Raw genomic sequence first — 27,742 nt, forward strand, 5'->3', positions numbered from 1 at the left:
GAGATTCATCACGCAGCCTAATCAAAGCAGTCGGGGCCTAATGACACACCTGAGAAGTGCAACAGACCGCAGGGAGAGAAATTGAGTGATTGCAGCGTAGCATCCAGACGATTCAGCCTCTTTACGCATGCACATAATCACCAGGATTCCTACTGGGCGGCTGAAAACCACCCTTCAACGACCTCGAGCTGGCTTTACAAAAGGTAAATGGTGCCTGTACCTGGCGATCTTGTCACTGCAGGACATGGTGAGCAGCCTCTCGCCCTGGAGCACGCCGTCCCAGGTCTGGATGGTGTTGGTGGAGCGCACCGGGATGGTCCCCTCACCCGACTCGATCTTAGTGCGGAGCTGCCCGCGGGCTTTTCTGTTCGGGTGTCGGTCGCCCTGATCTGAGCAAAGATATTTATATGGAAGTGAGATTTTTTTTTTAATCTGAGGAACTTTCACATGTGATCAGGCCTTAGTGAAGAAGTCATTCCCTAGTCTGCTGTTTCCAGGGTCCCCTATGTTCATATGGAACATCATGCCAACATGACAAAAGGTCCTGTGTTCCCACGCTCCTCTTTTCTCCAGATTTATATGCCAAGTGATGGGAATATGACAAAAGAGCCAGTTCCACATAGTGCCCAGGGAACTGAGAACATAGGTCCATGTTCCCACATCCATATGTTCCCAAATTACTATGTTCCCCAGGTCCTAAATTCCAAAATGAAATGTCCCCATGGTATTATGTTACCAGGCCCTTATGTACTCACGGTCCTATCTTTCCAAGGTCCTATGTTCCCAAATTACTGTATTCCCATGGTCCTAGGTTCCCAAATGACTATGTCCCCAAATTACTATGTTCCCAAGGTCCTATGCTCCCAAATTAATATGTTCCCAAGGTCCTATGTTCCCAAATGACTATGTTCCCAAGGTCCTATGTTCCCAAATCAATATGTTCCCAAGGTCCTATGTTCCCAAATGACTGTTCCCAAGGTCCTATGTTCCCAAATGACTATATTCCCAAGGTCCTATGTTCCCAAATGGTTATTTTCCTGAGGTCCTATGTTCAGAAGTTTCTAGGATGTTCTTAAGGTCCTATCTCCCCAAGTTCCCACAGTATTCTATGTTCCCAAGGTTTTATGTTCCCCCAACCCGTTCTCATTTCCAGCTCGTCGGCTTCAAGGACCCTCCCCCCCGCTGAATGTGCTCACCCTCCACTCCGGCTTCGTGAGGGGAGAAGATGCGGGCGTCTCCACAGGGGGAGGTGCTGATGTAGAGGTGGAACTGGACGTTCTCCTTCAGCCTGAAGCCTTGCCTGTTGTCACACCTGGAAAAGATGGACGCCTGCTGCTCGTCTTCGTGGCTACTGGAGGGGAAAAAAAACAATTCTTTCAACCTTGCTAAGGACCTGCAGCTAAGCTTGTGGACCCGAGTACGGAGACGGGGGTTGCCGGCTCTCACCTGAGGAAATGCTCCAGCTGGGAGTACAGGTACCTGATGAGCGAGCGGCGGGCCACGATCTCAGCGTGGCAGTCGTTGAGGGCCAAACCTCTGTCGCTCATGTATTCGCCGTTGATGCACTTTGTCCCCGTGGAAACGCAGATCACCTGAGCCTCCTTCACGTCAGCACCTGAGCAGAGATGCGTTACATTTATCCAGAAAATATAAATAAAAAATGCAGAATTCCATTTTGTCAAAACTCTCGACTCTAATCACTTGACGTGCCGGTGGGCGTCTGAAGACCTCGCTTTGAGCAGCAGCGGCCCGCTTCAATCACCTGTTGTCATGACGACGCCAGCCAGCACTTTCCGCCGCGCGTGCGGGGACGTGAAGTTGTCCGTCAGCTCGCTGAACTTGTCCACGACCAGGCGAGAGACGGCGTCCGCCAGGACCTGAGGGGGGGAAGGGGGGATGAACAGGAAGTGAAAGCTCTCCTCAATGTTGAATATTTCACTCAGCAGAGGCAGCGGCGGTGTGAATGACAGGCGGAGACCTGAGCAGCTTAAATCCTCTGACCGCTCCGGAGGTGAAGCGGAGTGACTCCGCTTTAATGAACAGCCGTGTTTGAATAGCACTCAGAGGCCGATGCTAATTAAGATAGCGGCCTCCTTATCGCAGCGCAGGGATTACAGGCCGGGATTAGTCGACGTGTAAATAGATTCCCAGTGTATCGAGCTCGTCTCTCCTGGGAGCTCTTCAATCAGACTTTGTCAGCGTCGGTTCCAGATCGCCACGATTGCGGCTTCACGATCAAACAGGCCAATGCTAATTCCCGGAAACAAACTCATCTTAATAGGTGAGACGAAACAGGTGAGACCCAAAATACTCGAGGCTGCAACATACTTATTTATTAAACAGCATATTTACTATAAGTCTACATATGAGAACATTTGGCTGACAGCTTTTTTTTTTATTTGTAGTCATCTTTGTTTCACTAAAAAGCAAAATCCTTGAAGTCATATTTTGGTCCTCATCTCTAATAGGACATGTGAACAGGTGTTTCAGTGTAACCAGTGACCGTGTTAACTGGTGACAGTCAGCTCGTTGTAACTTTGTGGTCGATAATAAAAACAGATGTATTTAAAAATAGATTAGAAGACTGTGGCGTCTGTAAACATGTGGACTATTCGAGATAGCCTTTTTTAAATGAATAATGTGTATTTCTCAATACTGATATTAATCATTCTCTGTGTATTATTCATATTACGCCTCAGGAAAACCGGAGGATACAGAGCAGAGAGGATAATTACAAGAAAGAGAACAACGCTGCCGGTGCCTTTCATCACCATGTCCCATGTGATCGTGGCTTAAGTAACGCTCCTGCGACGCTATCATCACTTCCTCCGTTTTTCTTTGATCTTATTGTTATCGCCTCCAATTCGAAAATTGAGCCATTTAAGCTACAACCTCTCGGTTAGTTTACAACATTACCAACATGTTTTTATTGTGTTTTTACCAATAATAATAGTTTTACGGCTGTTTTTCAGCCACATTTGAGGCATTAAATACTGTTGAATACTGTTTTAATTAGTTTCGTAATGTAATGGTTCACTTTGTCCACCAGATGTCACTGTGTGTAATATTTTTGTGTTGATTTGTCGCTATTGTTTATGACGGGTAAAAACTTTTCCTATGATGTTAATAGCTCTCGTTTGGTAAAATGAGATGTGAATAAACCGAGAGGCGTTCATACCGTTGCCCGTGCTTACCTGTGGCAGGTGAAGCTGCAGTCCTTCTCTGGGTATGGGCTGTCTGAACGGAGCCTGATCCAGCTGCATGTTGAACAGAGCATATAGAGCCGCCTGGGCCGCCCGGGACTTGGCCAGCTTCTTGTTCCGCCCAGAACCCTGGAAACTCTGAGAATCCACTCTCACTGACATGACAAAGTTCTTGGCGTGGCTTTCGCCGCTCTCCGACACAAAGTCATACTTGAGGCCCGGACGCAACTCGTTCAGGATCATGACGGGATTCTTGCCGCTTGTAGGGGAGATGAAGGTGGAGGGGGCTGGAGGTAAGGGGGCCTGGATCAGGTTCGGGACGGGGGAGGGCAGCAACGGGTACTCTATCCCCAAGGAGCTGAAGGAACCGTTACTGTTGGACGCGAGGTAAAAGGGGTCATCGACAGGAGTGGACGTCTCAAAGGCGTTAAAGAGCATGTCCGGAAAGTCCGCCTGGTCCGAGGTGAAGTCCGTGTGGACCGACAGAGTCCGGCCCATCGCCATGTGGGCTTCGGACGCGTTGGGGAACTGGACGAAGGAACGCAGGGCCTTCTCGGCTGCACTCAGCTTGGCCTTCTTCTTGGTGGGACCAGAACCCTCAAAGAGCTGCCCGTTGACCTCCACGGTCATCACGAAGATGGGCGCGTGGACCGGTCCGGTCTGAGAGAGCAGTTTGTACTGCAGCCCCGGCTTGATCTCGTTCAGCTGCATCAGGGCGTTCTTGGGCAGAATGGGCCCAGGGATTTTCTTACGCTTCTTGGGCTTGTACTTAGAATGTGCGTGCCCATTGTTCCCCTCCTCTAAGGGACGTTTCCTCCCCCCCACAGCGCTCCCATTCGGGAGCTGAGCAGCCTCAGCTGCGACCCCTTTGGAGAAGAGGTTGTCCAAGTTGCGATTTTCCTTAACATCTGTGCTGCATGAACCTGCGGTGCCCAGAAAGAGTAACTTACAATGCCTTCGTTGCAGGATCTTGTAAATGTAAAATTTAGAGATTCCTTTTACCTTTCTTTGCAACTGAACAAGTGATGTGTGTTCCTCAATCAATACTGAGGTGATGACTATACACATATATTTATTAAGTTATGACATATCAACATTTAACTCTAAGTAAAATCGGAATTAGCATGAAAGTTTACCCTTAGCAAATTACAGGATGACCTATTTTAAAATGAATTCGTCCTTCTTTGGGAACACATATCACCAGGCCCCGTTCACAAAGCCGATGGAACTTAATGTAAATTTCCATTTATAACATCCTCCAGCAAAAGCTCGATAGGTTACTCCTTTCGGTGCTCAGGACAGAAAACAATCCTATAAGATGCAGGTTTAAAGGGGGGTGTGGGGAGAGATGGGTGGGGGTGCAAACAAGGGTGTCAACTTCTCCTGAAGAAAAATACCAGAGAAATGATGAACATTTTGCATTTCATTCATTCAATATGGCAACCTCAGAAAACCAGCAGTGTGTCCATTAAGAGCTAAGGGAAAAACCGACAGAGCTAAATATCGCAATCTTACGTGCCGAGTATTGCTCTAATATTACAAAAAACGATCAATATTGCGAATACAAATGAAACCTTTTGGTTACAACTGCTTCTTTGGTCCACTAGATGGTGCTGTTGGTCAAAACAAAGACATTCTGCAATAACAATGTAATTTCGCAGCACAGATGTTGACAAACTGCATCATTTGGAGTTGAAATATATAAGATCGTATCGTGGCTTAAGTGATAATATATTTAATATCGGTAACACAAACAAATTATTTGATAAATCTATGCAATCAATTATGCTTTATCCATCCCAACAAAAAAAATCACTTCCTCTTTGCTTCCCGTGTTCAGTCGCGGCCGGTTTGACGACTGTGGGCAAACAAGCATGCAAGTGGGGGAACTCGAACACGAAACGCACAATGGCAGATTAGACCCCGAGCAGCGAGAGGCGGAGAATGATTACGGGTCTGCTGGGGAAGAGGGAGCATATTGTTGTTGTTGCTCCGCTCAAACAGCCGGCGCTCCGGCTCAGCGAGCAAGAAAACAGAAACACTCTTCGTTAAGACTGAGTCGTGAAAACGTCGGGCGTGCCCAACAGCAAGGTCGACCGTCTACGGGTTCGAAATGTGTTTTGGCACGTCCGATTGTAACGTCAAACGGCGTATGATCTCCTTCTTTGACTCAACAGTCCTTGAATAACCTTTCATCGGCATAATCCACATGTTCCCCCAACTGGCTTCCCTTTCGGGGACAGGATTACCGCAGTGTGAACACACACACACACACACAAAAACACACACACACACACACACACACACACAATAAAAGGACGTGTTTAAAGAGTCCGTTCAGCAGGCCCAATCACAATGCTAACAGCGTAAAAATGTAAAATGCCTGTTTAACAGTATCTATCTTTTCCATTAAGTCCTGTTGAGGCTCATCGTGGGTCGGGTGGTTTGAGGGCTGAGGTGGACCCACGTTTCAAATCCAGAGGGGGCTTTTTTTTTTATTAAGAGCAAAAGGTACAAGCTGAGAATCGGCCATCGAGTAGATGCAGCCCGACTCTGGGGTTAAGCTCTGATCCAGCCTCCTGAGCCGGACAAAAGGAATTGGAGGGGACATTTTCAAGGACAGTCCGACGGTAAAACAACGCAGGAAGCCGGTATTTCCTTCACCTATGTGTATGCATCTCATAACCCATAATTCTCGGGCTCGGAAATGGATAAACTGACTCACTCATGGTTTTCACTTCGCCCCCCTCAACGGTGAGCAGCCTCTGTTGGTTTCGAGGTAGCCGATCTCCCGCCCGACCTGCCGGAGACACAAAAAAAATGCCGATCAGAAAACACTTTCACCTCCTTTACTTACATTACAAACCATCACCCCCCCTCCTCCACCTCCTCCACCCCGCCCTCAGCTTCTCCCGTCACAGAGGTACTCGTATCTGAGGCTGATAAGAGACACTGAGCTGCCATTATTTCCTCCACATTAATCAGGAAACTGTCACTCAGCGTGCCATCCCTGGACATAAATAAACAAACTGACGGCGGGCAGAAATTACACAATAATTAGAGAGGGTTTCCTGGATGTCACCACTTCACTTCTATTACATTTCTGAGGAAGACGGAGCACCAAAGTCCATATAAAACCAAATAAATTCACTATTCCATTGAAATAAACATCTAAATATTCACTGACTAACAGAATAGGAAGAGATTAACAGCAAGCAAAATATGAAAGCATCAAATTATTGGCTTGAACAACAACAGGCCGCCGTGGATTGGTGCCAAACAAGATGCGATTGGTCCATTAGCCGAATTCGTCGCATGTGGGACAAATAAATAACTCCGGAATAATGGCCTCGCTGGATGGGGGGGACGCAAACAGCTCTGCTAGATCCTCTAATTAAGTTTCAGAATATGCAAATCCCATTTCAGCACATTGGACAGCTCCCCCGTTTCCACTCCTGACCTTGCTGCGAAGACGGAGACGGAAACGGAGCGCCATGGCGACCTCAGACCATGAACCGGTGGAATCCGGCGCCGATGTTTTTCAGGACGCAGGAAATCCACTTAGTTTGTGAATGTTTGCTCCACTCAGCTACAAGTGAGAGGACCTCAATTAGGCCCAATGAAATGGCTAATCAGCTTTCCTCTGGAAAAAGAACAGAGCGAAACTCTAAGCCAATGGGATTGAGAGGGAAAAAAAAAGGTTTGTATAATCGCTGGCAGATATGGCCTCCTGCCCCGCTGCCACTCAGCCGCCTGGCTCCAAACATTAGACATGACAATGTTATCAGGCGTCTCTGGCTCTATTGTGTGAGACGGGTGGAAGGAGAGCAGGGCTTAGGTTGCCTTTCTCCAGATAATAGTAGGAGAAAATGAACTCGGAGGAAAGGGAAATGTCAACAAATGTAGTTATCAGCGAGGCTCGTCAGAGAAACAGAAACTTTTGAGGCTTTGAATGTTGCATTGCTCCTTCAAAAACCTTGTTTACCTCATTATTATGGACACTTAAGGTGTGTACGTGCCTCGCATTACACAACATATAGTCCCAGGCGCTAAACCGAAACGCCGTCCTGTCTGGGTGGCACACATCAGCTGGTTTACTACAGCTGAATGACACTGTTTAGCTGTGGTTTGATTACAATAAATGGATAAAAAGGATGCAGAAATAACTCCATAATGACAGTGATGAGTAGAAAGTGTCAAGTCATGCTTTGTTAGGTCTGTCTGCAAGACGACAAGCACACAACTTTTAAAACGCTCGTCTGGATTGATGGGTGCTACGCTTAAAACAGTGACGATAAACATCTTGAGTCTTTGTCTCTCCCGGCTGTCAGTCTGCTTAAAACCCATCGTACAGCGTTTTGTTGCATCCAATACTAAATGGCAGGAGAAAAATAAACACAAATCTATTCACGGCGCCTACCGCCACGCTTCAGGGCACACTAAACCGCAACAGCCCGAAACCCATTTCCACACTGAGCGGAGGAGGCAGACGCTGTGTCCATTCAAACAAGGTTAGGAGGAAAGCAGTGATTGGTTGGAATCGGCTGATGTAATCATTTTGATTTCCAAGGAACAGAAAAAAAAAAAATACGAATAAATAGATTTTTTTTTCCATTTCGATTTAAAAAATACAACATATATACTATATTAGAAGTGGATTTTAATGGCGTATTGCCTTGAACAGAACCACATTGGTATTATTAACTGTTAATTATGTCTTTGCCGCTCCCTCCTGTATGTAAGGACATTTCAATAATACACTCTATACCATCGTAGAACAAAGGATCGGACACCGGCGACCGAGCCGACGGTGATAAATGCATTCTGGAGCCTTTTTCTGGTGCTTGAGGCGAGTTGCAATCAGAGCCCGAGGGCCAAAACAACTTCAAACAGCTGCCAGAGGACTCTTTTAGCGGTCTAATGCAGATGGATCGATCTTTGAGTAGCAGACAGCAGGGGGAAAAAGAAGGGGAAAAAAGCGGTAGAAACATTTTTCACATTGCCTGAGGCACAATGCTTTTTCCTTGCACATAAACTCTATTTTCTCCCCATGAAATGACATTTTGAGACGTGCTGAAATTGGACCGGGGTGTGACATATTGATAGGCAGTGACAGGTGATGTGATGGCGGATGAGAGGGGGAAGGAGACGGGGACAAAGCTGGTTTCTGGCCTACAGCCAGTGGAAAAGCTTTCTCAAAACTAAGAACGTCCAGATACGGATTTTTAACTTCCCTGAAGCCAATAACAGCTGGTATTGTACCAAAGTGTAAATGTAAAAATACATGACCTTTTCAGCCTGGCAGGTACAAACAGGAAGCTTATTAACCGGCAGTCTTCTGGAAGTTTCTGTTTTTAAATCCACTTCTTCGCAAGCTTTGGAATCCGGAGTCAAGTGTTGGTCGATTCTGTTCAAGGTGAAATGTTTGACTTCTACATATTGCGTCGCGACTGCCCTCTAGTGGTTGAAACGTGGCTATTGCGACTGAATTTTGCCATTGGGCGAATCAAATTCCCTTTTGCGAGAAGGTTCCCTCTGCTCTCCAAGGACATCCGAACATCCTCACAGGCGCTCTGTGAAATCTTTATGACGGCTTTGATTTGCGGCGTGGCCCCCGGCGCTAGCTGGAGGGTGAAAGCTGGATCAATAACCGACGGGGGCCTCGGCGCGGACCCCCACCCGCAGACAGCAAACTAGTCAAACCAGCGGAGTGGCCTCTCCGCCGGGGGCCAAGGAGAAGTGCCAGCCTCCCTGAAGGTAAAGCAATTAAGTGGATTATCTACTGCCGGGATAGCGCAGTGTAAATGAAGCCTCGGGGCCCAACAACCACAGGAGCCGTTTATGAAATATGAAATTGAGCTCAAGGTTGTCCGAGGTGGATGTTAACCTAAAGCGAGCGCTGGATTTAGTTTCCAGGGACTTTATTTTCTTTTTCGCAGTTTTTAACAGCAGCACAAACCCAAGACTTTCACCCAGGAGACGACTGTTCATGTCCTGTGTGAAACCAAGTCAGTGGACTCATTTAATTTTTAGTTTTTGTAACTTCCGTACTTTAGTAGAAGATTGTGGTTTGTGTGTAACTGCGGTTAGTAAACGTAACCAAGTAAAACTTTTATTTTGAAAGGAAACGATCACTGCGATCCCATCAGGTATTTTACTTGAGTGTTTATTTTTCTGACAACTTTGTACTTTTTCTCCCGACATAAAACAAATATCTGTACTTTCGACTCACATTTTCAAAACAAGCTCGTTACTTTAGTTTTAATGCATTTGAGGGGAAATTTACAATTTTATTTCCTAATTATATAACGAGAAAAACCCAGAAGAAATACTACGTTGAGTACATTTCAGAGCCTGTACTGATTCACTTTTACTTGAAGTTGATTCATTCCTAGAGATCATTCATCTTCTTCAGGGATGTTTTCCTCATTATTTACAGAAACGGATTTCCACGTGACATTTAAAGAAATCAGAAAGCTGACAGAAACCCAATTACTCACGCATCTCTAAACACGCTGGTGTTTTCATTAAGATTTACCCTCATTGTTGTTTTTCCACATTCTTTCCCCATTCGGTCACGCTCATCTAATCTCGACAGAGTCGCCGTGGAAACGCACGGTAAGTCAAATCACATTTGCATAACGGCGAAAAACAAAAAAAAACGTGCGGCGCGGCTGTCATGGGCGGATTAAATGTTTTGTGATCTAGAAATACTTTGATTTATGGTGTTTTATTGTTTTCCGTCGTGATTGCAGAATGCTGACATGTTGCAGTGAGGTATTTGGCAGCCGGTTTATCTTCCCCCGGCGCTCGCTCTCGTTCCCATTTAACGCCACCACAGGTAACTCGGGCCCCCTGGGCCTGAAAATTGCTGCCGACGACGAATGATGGCCAACTGGGACGCGGAGACACGCATGCTGAGGAACCGCTGGAGCAGGAATGTTTCCTCCCGGGAGTGCGTCGACTTACAGAGGGAACTTTAACGACTAAATGGGGAAATAAATGGGTTTTAGCCTGCTCAATTGAGAAGTTTATGGGTTATAGTGTTGTTTTCTCCAAAGGGTTACCAGAGAATACATACATGCAGCTTTACGTCCCCATACAGCCACATACAGGGGAACATATACAATTATTATTATTTATTTATTTTGAATTTTTAATGGCCTTTTTTGACATGTCATACTGTATTTCATTATTATAAAATATATTTATGAATAATATTCAAATATTATTTATTTTGACTTTTTTAATGGCCTTTTTTGACATGTCTTACTATACATTTCATTTTTATAAAAATATATTTATTAATAATATTCAAATATTATAATTTATTTATTTATTTGTACTTTTTAATGGCCTTTTTTGACATGCCTTACAATAATTTCATTTTTATAAAAACATATTTATTAATAATATTCAAATATTTATTTATTCATTTTGACTTTTTTAATGGTCTTTTTTTGACATCTTACTGTACATTACATTTTTTTTAAATATATATATTAATAATATTCAAATATTTTTTTTTTTTTACTTTTTTACTTTTTTAATGGCTTTTTTGACATGCCTTACTTTACATTTTTTTATTTTAATAAAAATATATTTATTCAAAATATTAAAATCTGATTATGAATGCACGTTACATTTTTTGTTGAGTTTCACAACATTTAAAACGATACATCCTTCCTATAAAGACTGCATAGTCCGAACTGAGCGGTCTCTGACAAAAGACGGTCTGGTCTACGGAGGAAGTGTTTACATCACCTTCCGTCGCCTAGCAACCAGCTGTGGGTTGACAAGGAGTATAGAAGAGGTAACTAACATTATGTCGTTAAAATGACTCCTGTGCTACTTTAAAAGGGAAACCCCGGGGAGTAAGACATGCATTTTAAAATCTTTAGAGATTTCAAAATAAAACATAAAAACATCTATAAGAAGGAGCTTATGTGACAGCAGCGAAGAGCTCCCGACCTCTCACACGTGTTTATATTTTCTATAAGGCATGTGGGCGTGAGAGATTCCTCCTCCGACCCTCCTCCACCTCCAACCTATTCTCTCCGCATCGCCGCGCACAACAGATGGCTATCGCCGTTCTCCTCGCCCCAGTCGAGGCCGGGTCCTCCGCTATCTCCCGGAGAGAGGTGAGGGGAGGGGGGGTGATGTTGAATTTCACACCCTATGGCATCGGGATTAGCGAGACCAGGAGCTGACGGACAGGTCGGCGTGTCCGCTGATGCCTCACAAGCTGGATCCGTCCCCGTCGGCTTCAAAGTGACTGTCCATCAACTTTGACAGTTGGCCTCCCTCCTCCCCCCTCCCTCGGCACACGGACTCTGGTGGAATCTCCCAGCACGGTTGGGTTTAGTTCCCCTTTCAGCTGATGCAAATCTTCCATAGAATCCAGCTCAAATTAAAAGTCAATATTAGCGAAAGTGATGCAGGTCCTCTACCTGAGGGTTTTGATGGACAGCAGGAGGGGGGGGGGAGAGTTATCAGCAGAGCTTCAGGCCAACCCAGTAGGGAGGAGGGTGAGGGGAGGTGGGGGAGGCTGTATCAACCCCTCCACATCACAGAGATCTGTGGCGGCGGCGGCGGGCGGTTTTGGGCCGACAGACACATCCCTTAGCAGCGGCGTGCGGCGAACGCCTCACAGAGCACATCGGCTTAGACCTCGTCGCAAATTCACTTTTGCTCCCAGTAGATTAAACTCACACTCCAGTTCATCTCGCAACACGCCGCTTAGCAGAGGCGCGGGAAATGATGGGCTTCTCACTCGCCCCGCATGCAAAGTACGCACAATGGCTCCCTTTTCCAAAACATTAAAACTGTTTACCACGCTCTCTAAATTGAAGATTCCCGAGTGGGATAAAAAGACAAAAAAAAAAGAGGAAAAATCGCAGTGCACCTGCTGCTTTGGCTTTTTGTGCGGGGTTGCTGGAATTTGAATTAATGGGAGGATTAAGTGCACTTGACTTTTGCAGCGAGAGAGAATATTAGCAGAGGGTTTTCAGAGCAAACCAAGCGTGTTCAGCGAGAGCGTGTTGAAATATTAAATACATACATGTCTGACATTTGCTGAGGAGAGGAGAGGAAGGCTTTCCTGAGGAGCCGAGGAGTCTGGCACAGCTGGAGTATGTTTCAGTCATAATAACAGGGTTAACATTTCAGATTAAAAAATAAATTCACTAATTATGATACTCCACGACGAGGATTAATCAGGCCACACTGCAAACTACCGTAATGATCAGAATAGATCGATTAAATGTTTCAGGTATACTTTTTTGAAAATGTGTTAGTTTAATTCATAACAAAACATCATATTTGATGAGCACTTCATGTGGTTTTTTTTCATCTATTATAGTATATGGTACAACCTTTTCAAACAAACACAGGACTTTCACCCAGGAGACCACTGTTCATGTCATGTGAAATCAAATCAACGTTGACTTATTGCTCCATAGTCATGCAACTTTATATCATGAAAAGACACTATGACCCCGATCACATGGGGATAAGTGGCAACCAGGCGGCAACCTCTGGTTCAGAAAAGTGAAGCCAAAGCCAAATGCCTTAAACCTGCATTCTCTCTGCTGGCCATCAGGGGGCAACTGCCTCTTGCATGGAAGTCTTGATGCTTGATTAATTATCTGTATCGGCCAATAAATTAATTATCATGTAACAAAGACCCACTCAGTGGTGCTATTTTTTTAAAACAAATCTTATTTTACTTATTTAATGTTTTCTATATTAGCAAGATCATTTTTTTAATGAAAATACAGTAAATAATAATCCAGATCGAAGGAAGTGCCGACTTTTGGTTGTTTTCACATGACTATGTATTTGTTTATGATTTAAAAATAACATTCTACACATAAAATGTTCTATTTTTCACACATCTCATGTTGCTTTTGTCCATTAAACGACATTATTAAAGAGTCAAAAGGGAGAAAAATTCAATGCAGGGTGTTGAAAGCCCACTTTTGCACTTTAAATTATTAACATCTTCTAAATGGCAGATTTGACATCATCCTGTTATTGACATTATAATTACGGTATAAAGAATTACACAAAGAATGAAACATTTTTGTTACGTGTGAAAGGGGGGAAACTTGACATAATTGACAATATAATGACTTCTGTTCCATCACTACCAACTAAACACCTCAAGTAGTTCTGCATCATTTCCACTAGTATCATGATGAAGTTGATGCCTATAATAGAGCTCCTGCCACTGAAAAAAGCAGCCTCTTCCCAGCAGCATCATTACCGCCGGCCGACGAGCCTCAGCACGGAGGCTTACCTTTGCGCTCGCAGCGTTTCTTCCTCCTCCTCTTGCACCTGCGGCGGATCAGACAGTAGTAGGTGGCCGTGGTGTGAGAGCCGTCCAGCAGCAGAGACATGACGCCGTGTAAATCTGTCTCCCCCCCCTCAGCTCGCCTGCAGGCTCGCAGCCCGATGCCGAGTGGAGACGCCGAGGGTCCACGCGACTTCAGAGTCAGGGGAGGGGAGGGGAGGCTGCCGGCACATTGGCTGGCTGTCACGTAAACGCCGGGCTGTCTCCTCCCTCTCTTCAAAGCCACACGCTCAACTTGAATATGCAGCAGCGTCGAGTCATTATTAGTAGAAATGACTTTTAAACTTGGCTCTGGAAAGGTTTTCATCGTTTTATTTATCCTATTTCAACCCTTAGAATTCATTAGTTATACTATATTTGCTTTTATCCTGTATGTGAAGCATCTGTTTGGCTTTTTAAGTTTGCTTTATGAATTAAAATTGGTCTTATTATCAAGAACAAGAAAACCGTTGCTCTATCAAAGCGACGCTATTATTATTTAATAAAGCACTAATTAAAGCAAATTCTGAAGTTTGATCTGAAGAAAAGTCAACATTTGATTCGTTGTTCTTACCCGTGTTCCTATGATGTCGACGGTTGAAGGCGCGTCAGCTGATCCGGATTAGCAGGTTTCTGATTGGTTCCGCTGATCCCCATAAAGGACTGGAGGAGGAAAGTTCAGAGAAATTAAGTGAAGAAGGCTGAAGCACCAGACAAAGGCTTATAATATTTGGTAATCAGTGAATCAATAATCAGGTAAATATGATAAATTAAAGCATAAACGATGTGCTTTCATAGGTTGTTTGAATTTTGTAGAATTTACTTTAATTAAAAAAAAGTCAGATATAAGGTGGTAAAATCATAAAACTGAGGTATGATCATTATTTTGTATGGAACATTTCAAGCTTTGTTTTTTTTAAATATTGTAAACCAAGTCATGAAAGGGTTAAAGGTCAACTGGGTCAGTAATATAAGCTCTAACCTTTTCAACAGTATTTTATGTTTTCCAATAAATTAAATGCGTTTTTAAATCTATTTTTATGGGCAGTCTTTTTGGAAAACTGTCAATAAGGATGAAATAATAATAACTACAATAAGTACATTTAAAAATAAAATAAATAAATACTATATTAATGCTACTACTATTACTATTTCAAATATTTAAAAAATCTTCAATTTTTCTGAAATGGAGGTACTTCTGGATGTGTATGCATTTTAAAAGACCACAATTATTTGTAAAATAAGGAAAACAGTACGTGTTGAGTGAAAAGTGAGGCTTGAAAGTCGCCGCTGCCATCTGGTGGTTTATGGGGGTAATTACAACAGCAACACAAGAGTCGACACTTGCAGCACTTTTTCTTCATTCCCAAGGTATTATGATGATGATGATGATGATCATTGAAATGAATATGAAAGTGCAATGCTCTCCCTCCCGGGGGGGGGGGAGGGGGGACACCTTTCCATTTGGAGCAGGTGGGCTGTTTCTCCCAGATTTCGCCCTGACATCATGAAACTAATTTGTCAAAAATGTGTTTCTGAAAATATGTGGATATAATATATAATATAGAGGATCAAAGAGTCCAACCAACCTGGTTAATGGCTTCTTCAGGGTCTGGAAGGACTTCACCAGGATTGTGCTCTGAAATAAAGAAAACATGGTCTGGTTAGAATGACGCCACAAACTTTGCAGTTATTTTTTATAATACAAAATAGTGATAATATTTAGTAATGATTAAGGAGAAGATAGCAAAAAAAAACTAAAAATAATAATGATAATGCAAATTAACATAATAATAGTAGTGTAAAAAGGGGAAAATAACCAACAAAACAAATAATAGTAATGATGATAAAATAATGATAATAATAATGGAAAGAAAAAGAAAGCAAATCAAATAAAAACAATAATTATGATAATATTTATTAATAATAATAATGATGATAATAATAAAGTATTGTTATTTTGAATAGTAATGGAATGTGGAATATTATAAATAAAACTAATAATTATGATTATGAGGTGAAAATAAATAAGGGAATTAATCATTCTGCTGTTAAATCAGTCTCCATGAAGCTGCAGTTACAGTGTGCGGCCTGTAGGTGGCGCAGCAGTACTTCACATCACTGACTGAACTCCATGTAAAATATTCTGTCTTCCTCCACTCTTCTATGCATCTTAACATTCCTCACAGGCCAAGGAGCTGATTCTCATAATTCAACATAGAACGCGGTCACATGACAGCAGAGATAATAAGCAACCAACACAAATACTCCTTAATTAAATTAGCTTTTGGTGAATATTCCTAACAATAATCATAGCGCATTAGGAAGCATTTACACGGGAAAACTCACAGTATTACATAAGTAAACAGTAAAAAAGCAGATTCTAAAAATGTAACTGCAGACGGGGAATATGAAATGTATCATAATCATTCACATTATAATGCGTTATAGAACGATGATGCGTTGATAAGTCCTTCTAAAATACTTTCAAAAAGCTTTATAACAATAATTATTTGGACCCAGTAATCACATGGTATAAATACGTTGACAGACTTTGGATTGAGTTAATTTGATTTCTTTGTCGTGCAATCAAAAAATAGATTGACGAGCAAAACTAACGGCCAATGGGGAGGTATCTTTCACTGGAAGTCCCGCCCACCATTCACAAACAACTAAAAGCCAACAGCTGATTGCCAACATCTCAAAATGATTGCCAATACCAACATGACAACTGTTACTGCCCTGATTTACTTTCTGTACATTTTTACATTGTTTTAATGTATTTTTCTGAAATATATGAAGAACCAGCCCGATCTGTCGCCATCAATCCCGTTTCTAAGTTCCCATGTTGTTCATGAGGCGGGCGTGCAGAGCTCAAACAGATGCTGGAGTTTAATTAAAAGACAAGAATGGATTTCACACCAACGCATGCCGTATTGCACAACCAACAGCTCCTTTTCACACATTTGGAGCCATCGGAAAAAAATACGCTAAGCCTCGATGTAATGTCGTAGTTAGCAGCGGTTTTATCGGCACTCATCAGTCAGCTCCTTCTGAATGAAGAAATCCAACATTCCTGCACTTGGAGTGTTTGTGAGGAGAACAAAACGAGGCGTTTGTCTAACAAGAGCTATTGTTTACTGAAGCAGACCAGCAGATGGTACTTTGACGACACAACAGGGTTGGGGGGGGTACCCACAATGCTTCTGACATACTGGAATGTTCTCTGCAACCATTGAGTGAATGATGAGCCAGTAGTTCTGTATACAAGAGTCTCACGACTGTGCGTGATACAGTCACAGCCTTGAATCTGGTTTGTACTGAGGAACATGAAGGGTCCATTATTTCCATCTCGCTGCGTACGACTTCTTTTGCTGTCAGACGATATTACACAATGACTGTGACCTTCAGGCGACTCATCCACCGCAGGAAAACGTCACGGTTGGGCTGAAAATAACTACGCACCGTTAGCTCAAGACAACAAACCCAACGTTTGTTTATGTAGACAACAAACTAACGTTAGGTTTAGACAACAAAACCACGTTAGCTCAAGACAACAAACCCAACGTTAGTTTGTGTAGACAACAAACTAACGTTAGGTTTAGACTAGGGCTGTTCGATTTTGCCCAAAAATAAAATCCCGATTTTCTTCTCTCAAAATCCGATTTTCGATTACGATTACGATTATTTTGTGAAATGACAAAAGGCAAAGAAATAATTTCAAATATGCTGTTTTTTATTGAACATTTTGCAAATAATTTCCCCATTGGGATTTGAGTGCAAACCTTGCTCTTATTAAACAAAAAATCTCTCAAGGGATTAATATAAAGAACAATTAATGAACTTTTGCCATCTGGCTTTGCTCCATGTTATCTTCTTGTAGATCTCTTGTAAACAACAACAAAAAAAAAACAATCCCTTTGGGATTAAGAGAAAAACCTCACTTTCACATGTATCTTAAGGTGTGTCCATTAAACAAAAATGAATGAATAAAGTGCAGAACTTTAGCTTTTTGAAAAATCGATTTTACGATTTTCAGTTTTTAACATCGTCCTAACTACATAATCGCGATTACGATTTAAAATCGATTAATCGAACAGGCCTAGTTTAGACAACAAAACCACGTTAGCTCAAGACAACAAAACCAACATTAGGTTTAAACAACAAAACCAACGCTAGGTTTAAACAACAAAACCAACGCTAGGTTTAGACAACAAAACCAACGTTAGGTTTAGACAACAAAACAATGTTAGGTTTAGACAACAAAACCAACGTTAGGTTTAGACAACAAAACAGCGTTAGGTTTAGACAACAAAACAACGTTAGGTTTAGACAACAAAACCAACGTTAGGTTTAGACAACAAAACAGCGTTAGGTTTAGACAACAAAACAACGTTAGGTTTAGACAACTAAACAACGTTAGGTTTAGACAACAAAACCAACGTTAGGTTTAGACAACAAAACAGCGTTAGGTTTAGACAACAAAACAACGTTAGGTTTAGACAACTAAACAACGTTAGGTTTAGACAACAAAACCAACGTTAGGTTTAGACAACAGAACCAATGTTAGGTTTAGACAACAAAACCAACGTTAGGTTTAGACAACAGAACCAATGTTAGGTTTAGATAACAAAACAACGTTAGGTTTAGACAACAAAACAACGTTAGGATTAGACAACAAAACGTTAGGTTAAGAGAACAAAATTAACGTTAGGTTTAGACAACAAAACAACGTTAGGTTTAGACAACAAAACAAACGTGAGGTTTAGACAACAAAACCAACGTTAGGTTTAGAGAACAAAACATTAGGTTTAGACAACAAAACAACGTTAGGTTTAGACAACAAAACATTAGGTTTAGACAACAAAACGTTAGGTTTAGAGAACAAAATTAACGTTAGGTTTAGACAACAAAACATTAGGTTTAGACAACAAAACCAACGTTAGGTTTAGACAACAAAACCAACGGAAGGTTCCGCCAAGCCTAGTCCTCGTGATTTCGTCACGTGAAAGACCAAAAATTACCAAAATTACATATATGAAGTACAAACAGACTATATTTTCATCAAGGGTCTAAAAATACATGATGCAATTAAAAAAATATGAATAAATCGTTTATTTTGTTTAAGACCGACTGGTCATATTATTATTATCTAAAGCCCCCAGTTGGGTGAGTGGTGATGCACCTGCCCTCGAATGTGGGCATCGCAGGTTCATCTCATGTGTGTTTTTTTTTTTGCCTGTATAATTGTCTTTAGATCAGAGAATTAGACCAACATTTTACCTTAACTATGATAAATATGTCATACAATTTCCCCCGAACCCAAATATAACTTGCAAAAACATGATAGGCATAAAGATGTTATTATTAATAGCATGTTATAGATCCCAATGACAAAGGCATTGCTGCATGCAATTTTCAGCCACATATAGCTACACTATCCTCACGTTCGAGAAGTTGTAGTCAGTGTTATATCAGAACATACTCTTAACGGTACTTCCGTATTTAATCGCTCGGCAATTCTTGCCCAAGCAGCCTCGCGATTTTTTTTATCACTACAGTATTCCCTTTTTTGGTTATGATGGGTTTATACTCCTCATACAGTTCAATCAATAATTTTTGCTCTGGTCTTTTCTTCCATTTTCTCGATGATTCGACATTCACGGTTCTGGTCTGGCTTCATATCCCGTGACCGGCGTAACACACGACAACGTGAACCTGGCTTGAATAAGCCTCAACAAGGCGCGGCTGAAATGCGTTAATGGAATGGGTTTAGCCGCAAGTGGAAGTTGGCGTTAGTTCTAACCAGGCTTAACCAGTAAGCGCCGCTTTAATTAGCGAGTTTGGTGGAATACCCCTTAGGTTTAGACAACAAAACGTTTAGACAACAAAACCAACGTTAGGTTTAGACAACAAAACGTTAGGCTTAGACAACAAAACCAATGTTAGGTTTAGACAACAAAACATTAGGTTTAGTTTAGATATTAGATTTAGATGATAAATTACTAAAAGGTTTAATTTATAAGTACATCATAAGTAATATAACGTTAATATCGAGAGTATCGGCTTCACAAGGGACACAAAGCTTTAAATATCACGAGTGATCCGCAGAAGCTCAGGCTGCTGCAGACTCCTCGAGCTGCAGGGGGATGCATCATCCTCAGAGCTGGTTGACCTTAAGTGTCCTCCACAAGCCAAGACGCAGCCTCAGCCAATTAAAAAAAGAAAACCACACACGACTCGCTCTGATATATAAAACCCTGGTCGGTCCAGACGTGTGCTGGATCACAGACCGGAGGCTACAGGATGTACATCTCCTGCCTTTTTCCTGAATCCCACAGCACAGACAGATGAGAGGCAAACACAAGGGGATGTCTGTAACCTACTTTCATGCATTTGCATATTTATCAGGCAGTTTTTTGGGGGGGGGGGGGGGGGGGGGGGGTTGACGGGATGGGATCGGTGGGGGAGTTTAGGGGCCCGATGAGGACAAGAATGGGTGGCGGGGAACCCAAAGTCAGCATTTACATCAGAAACAGGCAGGTCATCTAATGTGATCGACCTGCAGCAGCAGAGAGGAAATAATCAAATCATAACCGCACACATCACACGTGTGCTCTCATGTTTATTCAAACCTGCAAAATCAAACCTGTGCTCAGTGCGTTAGCGTCACAAGGGGGATCTATACTTATACTCACCCAGCGCGTAGAAAGTCTTAATGAATACATAAATGAATACGAAATAACCCTCAATCCAAGCAGGGGACACGCTCCATTGTTGACGCTGAAGAAACTGGATGAAAATGTCCTTTTAAATCACATCCACGGTTATATGATGCACCTATTTGACAATATATGAAGAATAAGAAGTATCGTGATAATATCATATTGTGGGTGATTCCTACTTCTACTCGCACATAATCAATTAATAGTTTGGTCCATAAAATGTCAGAAATTTTCAGTTGACAATCAAAATATTTGTCCATCCAAAGACAAAGACATTTTGTATAATATAATACTATGTATAGATGCTTTTCCCTACTAATGTAGCATGAAGGCATGGTGGAATTAGCAAGGTGGCTCTCTAACTTGCCTCTAATTAGTCAAAATTAGAAAAACGTATCATCATCCACACACTGCGTGGAAAGCACATCGCACCAGTTGAGGCAGCTGTTGAACCCTTCAGAATAAAGGTATCACTATCAAGCCCCTCATCCTTTTAGGTTTCCTTTCCTTCATGTTGGGAGCTTTTATCTGTGCAGCCACTCCACTGAACGAGTCCCCAGAGCGCTGTTGAATTACTCCGGCGCACGGGGCCGTTCGATTGGCTGTCTCTTGCTGTATCGGTAAATGTCCGTCTTGATGGAAGCAGCCGGGCCGAGGGGACGCGCCGCCGACACACGATCGGCGAGCCAACCACACATTAACTGCACGCCATTGACTCCCCCCGTGTGGTATTGACATTGAGATGAAAATGAAAGGGGGGGCGGGGCCCAGGGGACACTAGAGGGGTCACATTCCTGCGACCTTCAACATTACAACACCTCGATGGCGGACATCTTCACAACATCCACATCTAAAGGGAAGATTGCCATTAGCTTAATTTGATTCATTACGACATATTTAATTAATTAAAATGTAAAAGGTTTTTTCCCCCGGTAAAAGCACAGATTGTAAGTGGAGGTAGTCATGGTGACGTCACCCGCTGGTTTGTGGACTATATTTTCAAGGCATTTTAGCCGTCGCCATCTTGAATTTTTGCAAACAGTGAAGGAAGTGACCATATTTGGACTGAGGAGGAGCGACGGGTGTTGTAAACAAAGTTAGCTTCACAATTCAAGGTCAAATTTACATCTAAGTGCTCAAGTCATTTTAGTAGCTAAGGCGTCGACTCATTTTCTCACAGACTTCTTTTTCCACAATCAGAATGCAAGTTTAAGGCACTTCAGTTTTGGCTTCACTTCTTTTCAGAAAGGCTGCCACCTGGGTCAAACGTTATTGAGAATGCACAATAAAAAAAAGGATGAGATTTCTATTATTAACATGGCAATCATCCCCATATTATAATTATACCTCTATTGACTCATCCCTTTACTCCTATAACGGGGATCACAGAATCACAATGGACCTATTATTGCAATATTTATAACTACTACTACTAATAATACATCGGTTTTATATAACCCTCTTCCAGAAGCTCAAAGACGCTTATTCGCATTGACACATCATTCAGTTTCTTTTTTTAGAAAGGCTATTTGCCCCCACCGGACCAACCGAACGTCATCAAATGTTGAGGTTCTGGGAGATAGCGTAGATAGCTCCCCAGCAGACAGAAGGATGCGATCTCTGGCTGGATCGCCTGTCTGCTCTCTGTGGCCGTCGGTCATGTCATCTGCCAGCAGAGGAGGAGGAGGAGGAGGGAGGAGGGACGAAGGCTCAGCTTGTCTCCCTGAGGTGCTGCAGCACAGACACGGACTGTCACAAGCTGGAGGTGTGAGACACATGCAATTTGGCGTGGAAGTTCCAAACGTTAGGGGAGAGGGAAAAGTCACGGTGCGGAGGGAAATGCTGCGTAGTTTCGCAATATTTTGCATGGCAATATATATAACTTATGAGCTATTAATATTGCAAATACAAGTTGATCTTTGGTCAACTAGGTGGTGTGTTTTCCCGGTGAGGTCATGGGTAAAGGTCAGCTGATTGGCAGGAAGTTGGTCGAAACAGAGGTGGAGTTTTGGTCAGTCCGTCTACTACCTTTCACAATAAAAGCATGAGTAACTGCCCTTGCCGCCCACCCTCTCACCAAAACAGAGTGATGTGATTCCGGCTGACATCCAGAGATGGAACGGATCATTCAAGTTAAAATCGAATTTATGACCACATTTTAAAAGGCTTTTTTAAATCCCCACATCAATGAATCAGAAAGCCCGGGTTTATAACGTCGCCACATTAAGACGCCGCGCGACGGGAACTCGTTTGTTGTCAGCAATGACGACAGGAGGGAGAAACACTGGATCCAGTCTGCAGCGGTTGCGTAAGCAGCTTGTGGCAGCGTCCTGAGTTAACCTCGTCATCCTCGCTGCTGTATCCCACTATCCAGCGCTCGCGATCTGCAGCCCTTTCAAAAATCCACCTCCGGGCTCCCACTTCAACCGCAGTGTGTTCGAGACGTGGCGGATCAAGAGGGAGGAAGGGGGGGGGGGGTTAGGGATCCTTTGCTCGTCGTACGACAACCTCACGTGGACGGACCCATCTCTGATAACTAACCTGCAGCAGCCCTGGAGCACCAGAACACATCCCATGATGCATTTGTGATAGTGAAATTTGAAATTGAAGAGAGCAAATGTCCAACATACTAAAACACAAAATTCAGATGATAAGGAAATACATGAATGGATATTTTGGCTTTTAATTCTGTATTATGATGAGCTTTGAGTTCTCATGATTCCCTCTCTAATAAATGTCTTAATTTACCTTCAAAAAGCGATTCTGCTGGTTTTTAAAAATCCTCTCTTTGCTTCAGGACCTCCCGATCACACTCACACACTAAAACGTGATTAATGGCGTGTTGAGAGTAGTGCTCGGTGTAATTATCGGAACCGATCGTCAACACCTCCGATATCTCGGCGCGGATCATAAACTGTTGATGCGGCAGAGCGCCGCCATCACATGCACGGTTTACATCCGCGGTGGATCGGAGGTCCGCCTGCACCTGAACGAATTAAAGAGGAGGTGAGGGAGAAAAAAATAAATAAAAATAAAAATCTGAATGATAAATGATTCATCAAGCCGGCGACCCATGAAATATTTAAGTGAGCTCCACGGCGGCACATCACTTTGTAGTTGCGTTGTCACCATAGCAACTAACAACAAAATCAAAAATCTCCTTTCTACGCAAATCAAAACAACTATAACATCAACAACAATCGCCATTTTCTTTCTATTAGTCACATGATCACTCCAAACAGACCACTTCTATTTCTACACTACAAGGGAGAAGAATGCAAGTCTCAAGTGCTCACTTTTATGAGAAGGCAAGTTTACGACATGCAGAATAAAAACGTGTCACACAGCTCTTTGCGTTCATAGAGGGAACATTATGAACATGAGTTATGAGGGTATTAAAAAAAAGAAAGATCCAAAGGGATGTTTTTGTGCTACTAGAGCATATTTGTGGTCGCGGCGTTTCCTTTCTTTTTCTTTCCACTTCAGCTCGCCTCAACCTGTGGTCGTTTCTGGATCTCCAAAGTATTCCTCTCATCTCGACTTCCTGTCTGTTGCTGCTCGGCTTTGAAACCATTTTATAAACGTATATTTAGAATCGTCAAAAGGTCAAATATGAGAACGTTAATATATATATATATATTGGATAAATGAGTTGAAGTAATAGCCCGACTTATGAAATAAAACATGATCTAATATTAGATGAACAGAAATAGACCATCATTCTGCTTTATCATGAGGAAGATAATGCAATATATGGAATAATATTCCAGTGTTCATGTCTACCCGGCAGAGCGGCGAGGCCGGTCACCTTGCCGTACCAGGATCCTGAATCCCCTTCAGGATTCCACACCGGCGTGTAGCCTCTTGTCCTCTCTGAGATAAGGGCACTTCCTCTTCATCCAGCCGCCGCCGCCGCTGCCGCTGCCGGGACCCGGCTGTCATTAAGATAAAAGAGGACATCCCCGCGCACCTCAACACTTTGCTCCGACAACGTGTCGAGTTCAAGGGTGCGTTGTTAAGGTGGGAAAGGGGAAGGTTTCGGCAGGGACGCGTTTATCAAGCCGATTCTTAATGAATGCTTTATTTAACTGCAGTTTTGCAGCAACAATGTGCACTTAGACCTCAAATCAGCATCAACGTGGAGTTAATTCATGAATTAAATAGAAGAGCAGACCTGTCTACAGCTGCTTCCTCGGCCCGGGTCACAGCTGACCCTCAAAAAATCAAATCAGTCGTTTTCCCTCATTTCTAACATATAAACCAGCAAACCGGAACCGGAACATTCAGGACACTCACAATCATGCTTCTTTTCCACTTCACATCCTCAGGATTCTGCCCGTGCTGCCGTATGAAACAAGTAACAAGTCGTGTAAGACGTCGGGGTTAATCTGAAGCCACATTAATTGTGGAAAAGAGGATTCAGCAGTCTACGAAGTGGTGCGACCACCCGGCCTGCCCCGCTAATCCCCGAGAGTGGAGCCTTGCGGCGGATCGGGTCCAAGAAACCAAAGAAAGACGGTCACTAAGCAGAGCGAACGCATCTAAATCACTTTCTATTCCTTTTATACCTCCGCCACGTTCTTTTTGAAGTGCTGAGCCGAGCATTTATCAAGCCAAACTGTCAAACACCGATCCGGGACTTGGACTTGCTTCCTTCCTCGGTTTTTATATCGTTGTTAATTTAATGTCTTTGTTGGCAGGACAAGATGAACACGCGAAATGTCACACATTCATAATCACGATCATAAGATAAATGTCACACGAACTCTGGCCTCCTGCGTCAGAGTCTTCATGTACATAAAAGGAATTAACTCATGCAATAGCTGGTGACACAGGTTAGCTGTTATTTCTATTTCTGAGTCAAATAAAAGCTGATCATTTATGCAGAATGTATGTATTTAAGGCGTGTTAGTAGGGGTGGGTAAAAATATTGATACGGCAATATATCGAGATACTTTGCCGCCCAATACAATATCGATTTTTCAACTCCAAAGATAGATTGTGAATGCAGTATTTTATCCTTTTTCATTTTATTTTCAATATTTATTCCAGTGAATTTCATGGGAATATATGAAATGGAGAGGCTGTTTTGAATTAAATAGTTTTGACTCAATTTGTCCTCTGATCAATATCATCTGATGTACATATAAGGTACTTGTGTTTACATCTTTATATCGCAATATTGTGATATCGTGATGCGTATCGTGACCAAAGTATCGTGATACGTATCGTATTGTGAGGTTCTTGCCAATACTCACCCCTACGTGTTAGGCTGCAATTCCTTGGACAACATTTAAACATTTCAAAAAGGCTCAAAGGTTTTCAGAGAGATGCAGATAATGTCATCCGATATTCAGCACAGTTACGAGCTTGATTCCAACTAAACACAATAGAATGAGCTCACTGAGTCACACTTTGAACGTCCGTGCGTGGAAGTGAACATGCATTTTGTCATCCGCCTTTTTCACTCTATTTTTGTGCATGTAGGCTAAGTGGAAGACAAGAGCACAAAAAAAAAAAAAAAAAGGCCTACGGCAAGTTGAGCCAAGCCACGCAGAGGCCAGAAGTAATCGCAGCACAAATTAATTTGCCAAATAGGCGTTCCGTTGCAGCCAAAGGCCGTTTTCCTCACAGGGGAATAACACGGGATGATCCGTCTTCATACTAGAATAGTCTCTTTAATGTGTGATGCATAATTAATGCACGTTTCCAAGGAAGTGGATTGTTTAACACACCCATTCTGCGAGTCGGGAATTTACAACTTTCCCGTCCTGTTGTATTTGAAATGACTCCTCGGACGATTTAGCCTCAAGGCACGATGTTGATTTTAACACTCGGCTTCCATTAAGCGTGGGCTACCGCGGCTCGTCATTAGTGAGAGTGCAAACCAAAAGGGACAAATAAAGAACAACACTAATGGATGTTTGCACTCATATCAACAAATAATTGCGTGCAAAATGAATGTTCTGGATGTCTGATTTTGTGGGAGCAGCGAATGTTAAGTTGAAGACCTCTATTGGTAAAAATGCAGTGTTTCCTTCTATAAAATGTCAACTTTTAGGAATGTTTACTGACAATGTTCTGTATTTTTGTTGATAAGAAAATCAAGATTTGATGTTGAGGTTTTGTGAAACACTCATGTTGATAAATAACAAACTCTAAATATCATCATATTGTCAATTCTTCAAATATTTCCACACATCTACAGTGGATATTTGTAGGAATTGTGCTTGCCCAGCGTTTCCCTCTGTACAAATCAATCAAATAAACTATTAATTAAAGGGAAAACTGCATACCCAGTAAAATCCTATATGACACAAATTCTCTCTTATTCATTCGGACTGACCCTTTAATTCGGCATACATATAAAACATATTGCAGGTGTAGGTCCAAAAATACAACAGCTTTGCTTCTTCTTGTATCACCAAATCCACCGGGCTGTGCTGTAACGAGCGTGAGCCTGTTCATTAAATTGCTAATTCAAATAATATACAGTTGTCCAGTCTTCAAATATGGTCATATTGCTTACAGTAGATATTTGTAAGAGTCGTGCTGAGCGTCCCCCACGCCAAACTCAATCGACTAAACTGTAAATTATAGGAAAACGTGACATTCGGTATCCTATTCGACAGAAAAAAATAATTAAAAGGGTCTGTCTTACTCATTCGGACTGACCCTTCCATTCGGCGGACTTATACAACATATTGAAGCAGCAGGTCCAATAATACAACAGCTTTGCCTCTCGTATCACCTGTTTTCTTCTCTGACGAGAAGCGTTATAGCCTGTTAACGAAGTTGTGATTAGCCGCTGATTTCCCCCTTACAGTATACGTGTGAGTCAGTGTGACGTATTTGTTAAGAATGGTTGAATGTAAAAGGAGAGGTGTGAGGTTATATTGGCACATTTTAACACGGAGTTTTGAATTGGCGAAGATAGACGTCGCGTGAACTCGAGCAAAAAAAAAAAGCGACCCATTAAAGGGTACTCACTGTGAGCCGAGTTCAGTCAGAATTCGTGGTAAAGCCAACGGAGTCTGGTGCAGGTGACACTGCGGCGGCTGAGCTCCACGGCGCCGGTGAACACACGGAATCACTGAGCAACATCTTCCAGGCGAGGTCGTTCCTGGCTGCTCCAGAAGCCGCCTCTTCCTATTGGACGAGGGGAAAGAGGCGGGCGCTGAGAAATGAGGCCACATGGGTGCATTATGCTCCAGCGGACACGCTGATTGGACAGGCCGGGACAGGGGGGGAAACACGGCGCGTGCAACACTGGCTTCTAGAGCAACACTAAATATAAATATCTTCATGTGAAAATTAAATACTTATAACACGGTTGGGCTCAAGGGCTAAAAAAATAATAATATTATATCACTTATATTTTATGATTAAAGCCGAATGACAAAACACATTACCATGAAACTTCTCCAATTAATAATTTACATTTAGATAATTATTTTGTTTTTGTTCTACAAGTTTTCTGA

General features: G+C 42.5%; 1 protein-coding gene across 3 annotated transcripts in view; it reads right to left on the bottom strand.

Annotated features, from left to right (window-relative positions):
• The window catches only part of LOC311010157 (double-stranded RNA-specific editase 1-like), a 29,822-nt gene extending 2,426 nt beyond the window's left edge, over positions 1-27,396 (bottom strand). Inside the window, exons 1-9 of one of the 3 annotated variants that reach the window (XM_084004707.1) lie at positions 27,252-27,395; positions 15,126-15,175; positions 14,111-14,199; positions 5,929-6,003; positions 3,195-4,126; positions 1,763-1,877; positions 1,447-1,615; positions 1,197-1,351; positions 221-389 (exon numbers count right to left, since the gene is read on the bottom strand). In XM_084004707.1, coding sequence (XP_083860833.1) covers positions 221-389; positions 1,197-1,351; positions 1,447-1,615; positions 1,763-1,877; positions 3,195-4,126; positions 5,929-5,932 — 1,544 coding nt within the window. In that variant the 5' untranslated portion in view covers positions 5,933-6,003; positions 14,111-14,199; positions 15,126-15,175; positions 27,252-27,395. Of the gene's footprint in view, positions 1-220; positions 390-1,196; positions 1,352-1,446; positions 1,616-1,762; positions 1,878-3,194; positions 6,004-14,110; positions 14,200-15,125; positions 15,176-27,251 lie in introns of all 3 variants that reach the window. The other 2 variants (XM_084004706.1, XM_084004705.1) reach the window with 2 other exon arrangements.
• Positions 27,397-27,742: the final 346 nt, after the last annotated feature.

This window comes from Eutrigla gurnardus (assembly GCF_963514095.1).
Source record: "Eutrigla gurnardus genome assembly, chromosome: 24".
Lineage (NCBI taxonomy): Eukaryota > Metazoa > Chordata > Actinopteri > Perciformes > Triglidae > Eutrigla > Eutrigla gurnardus.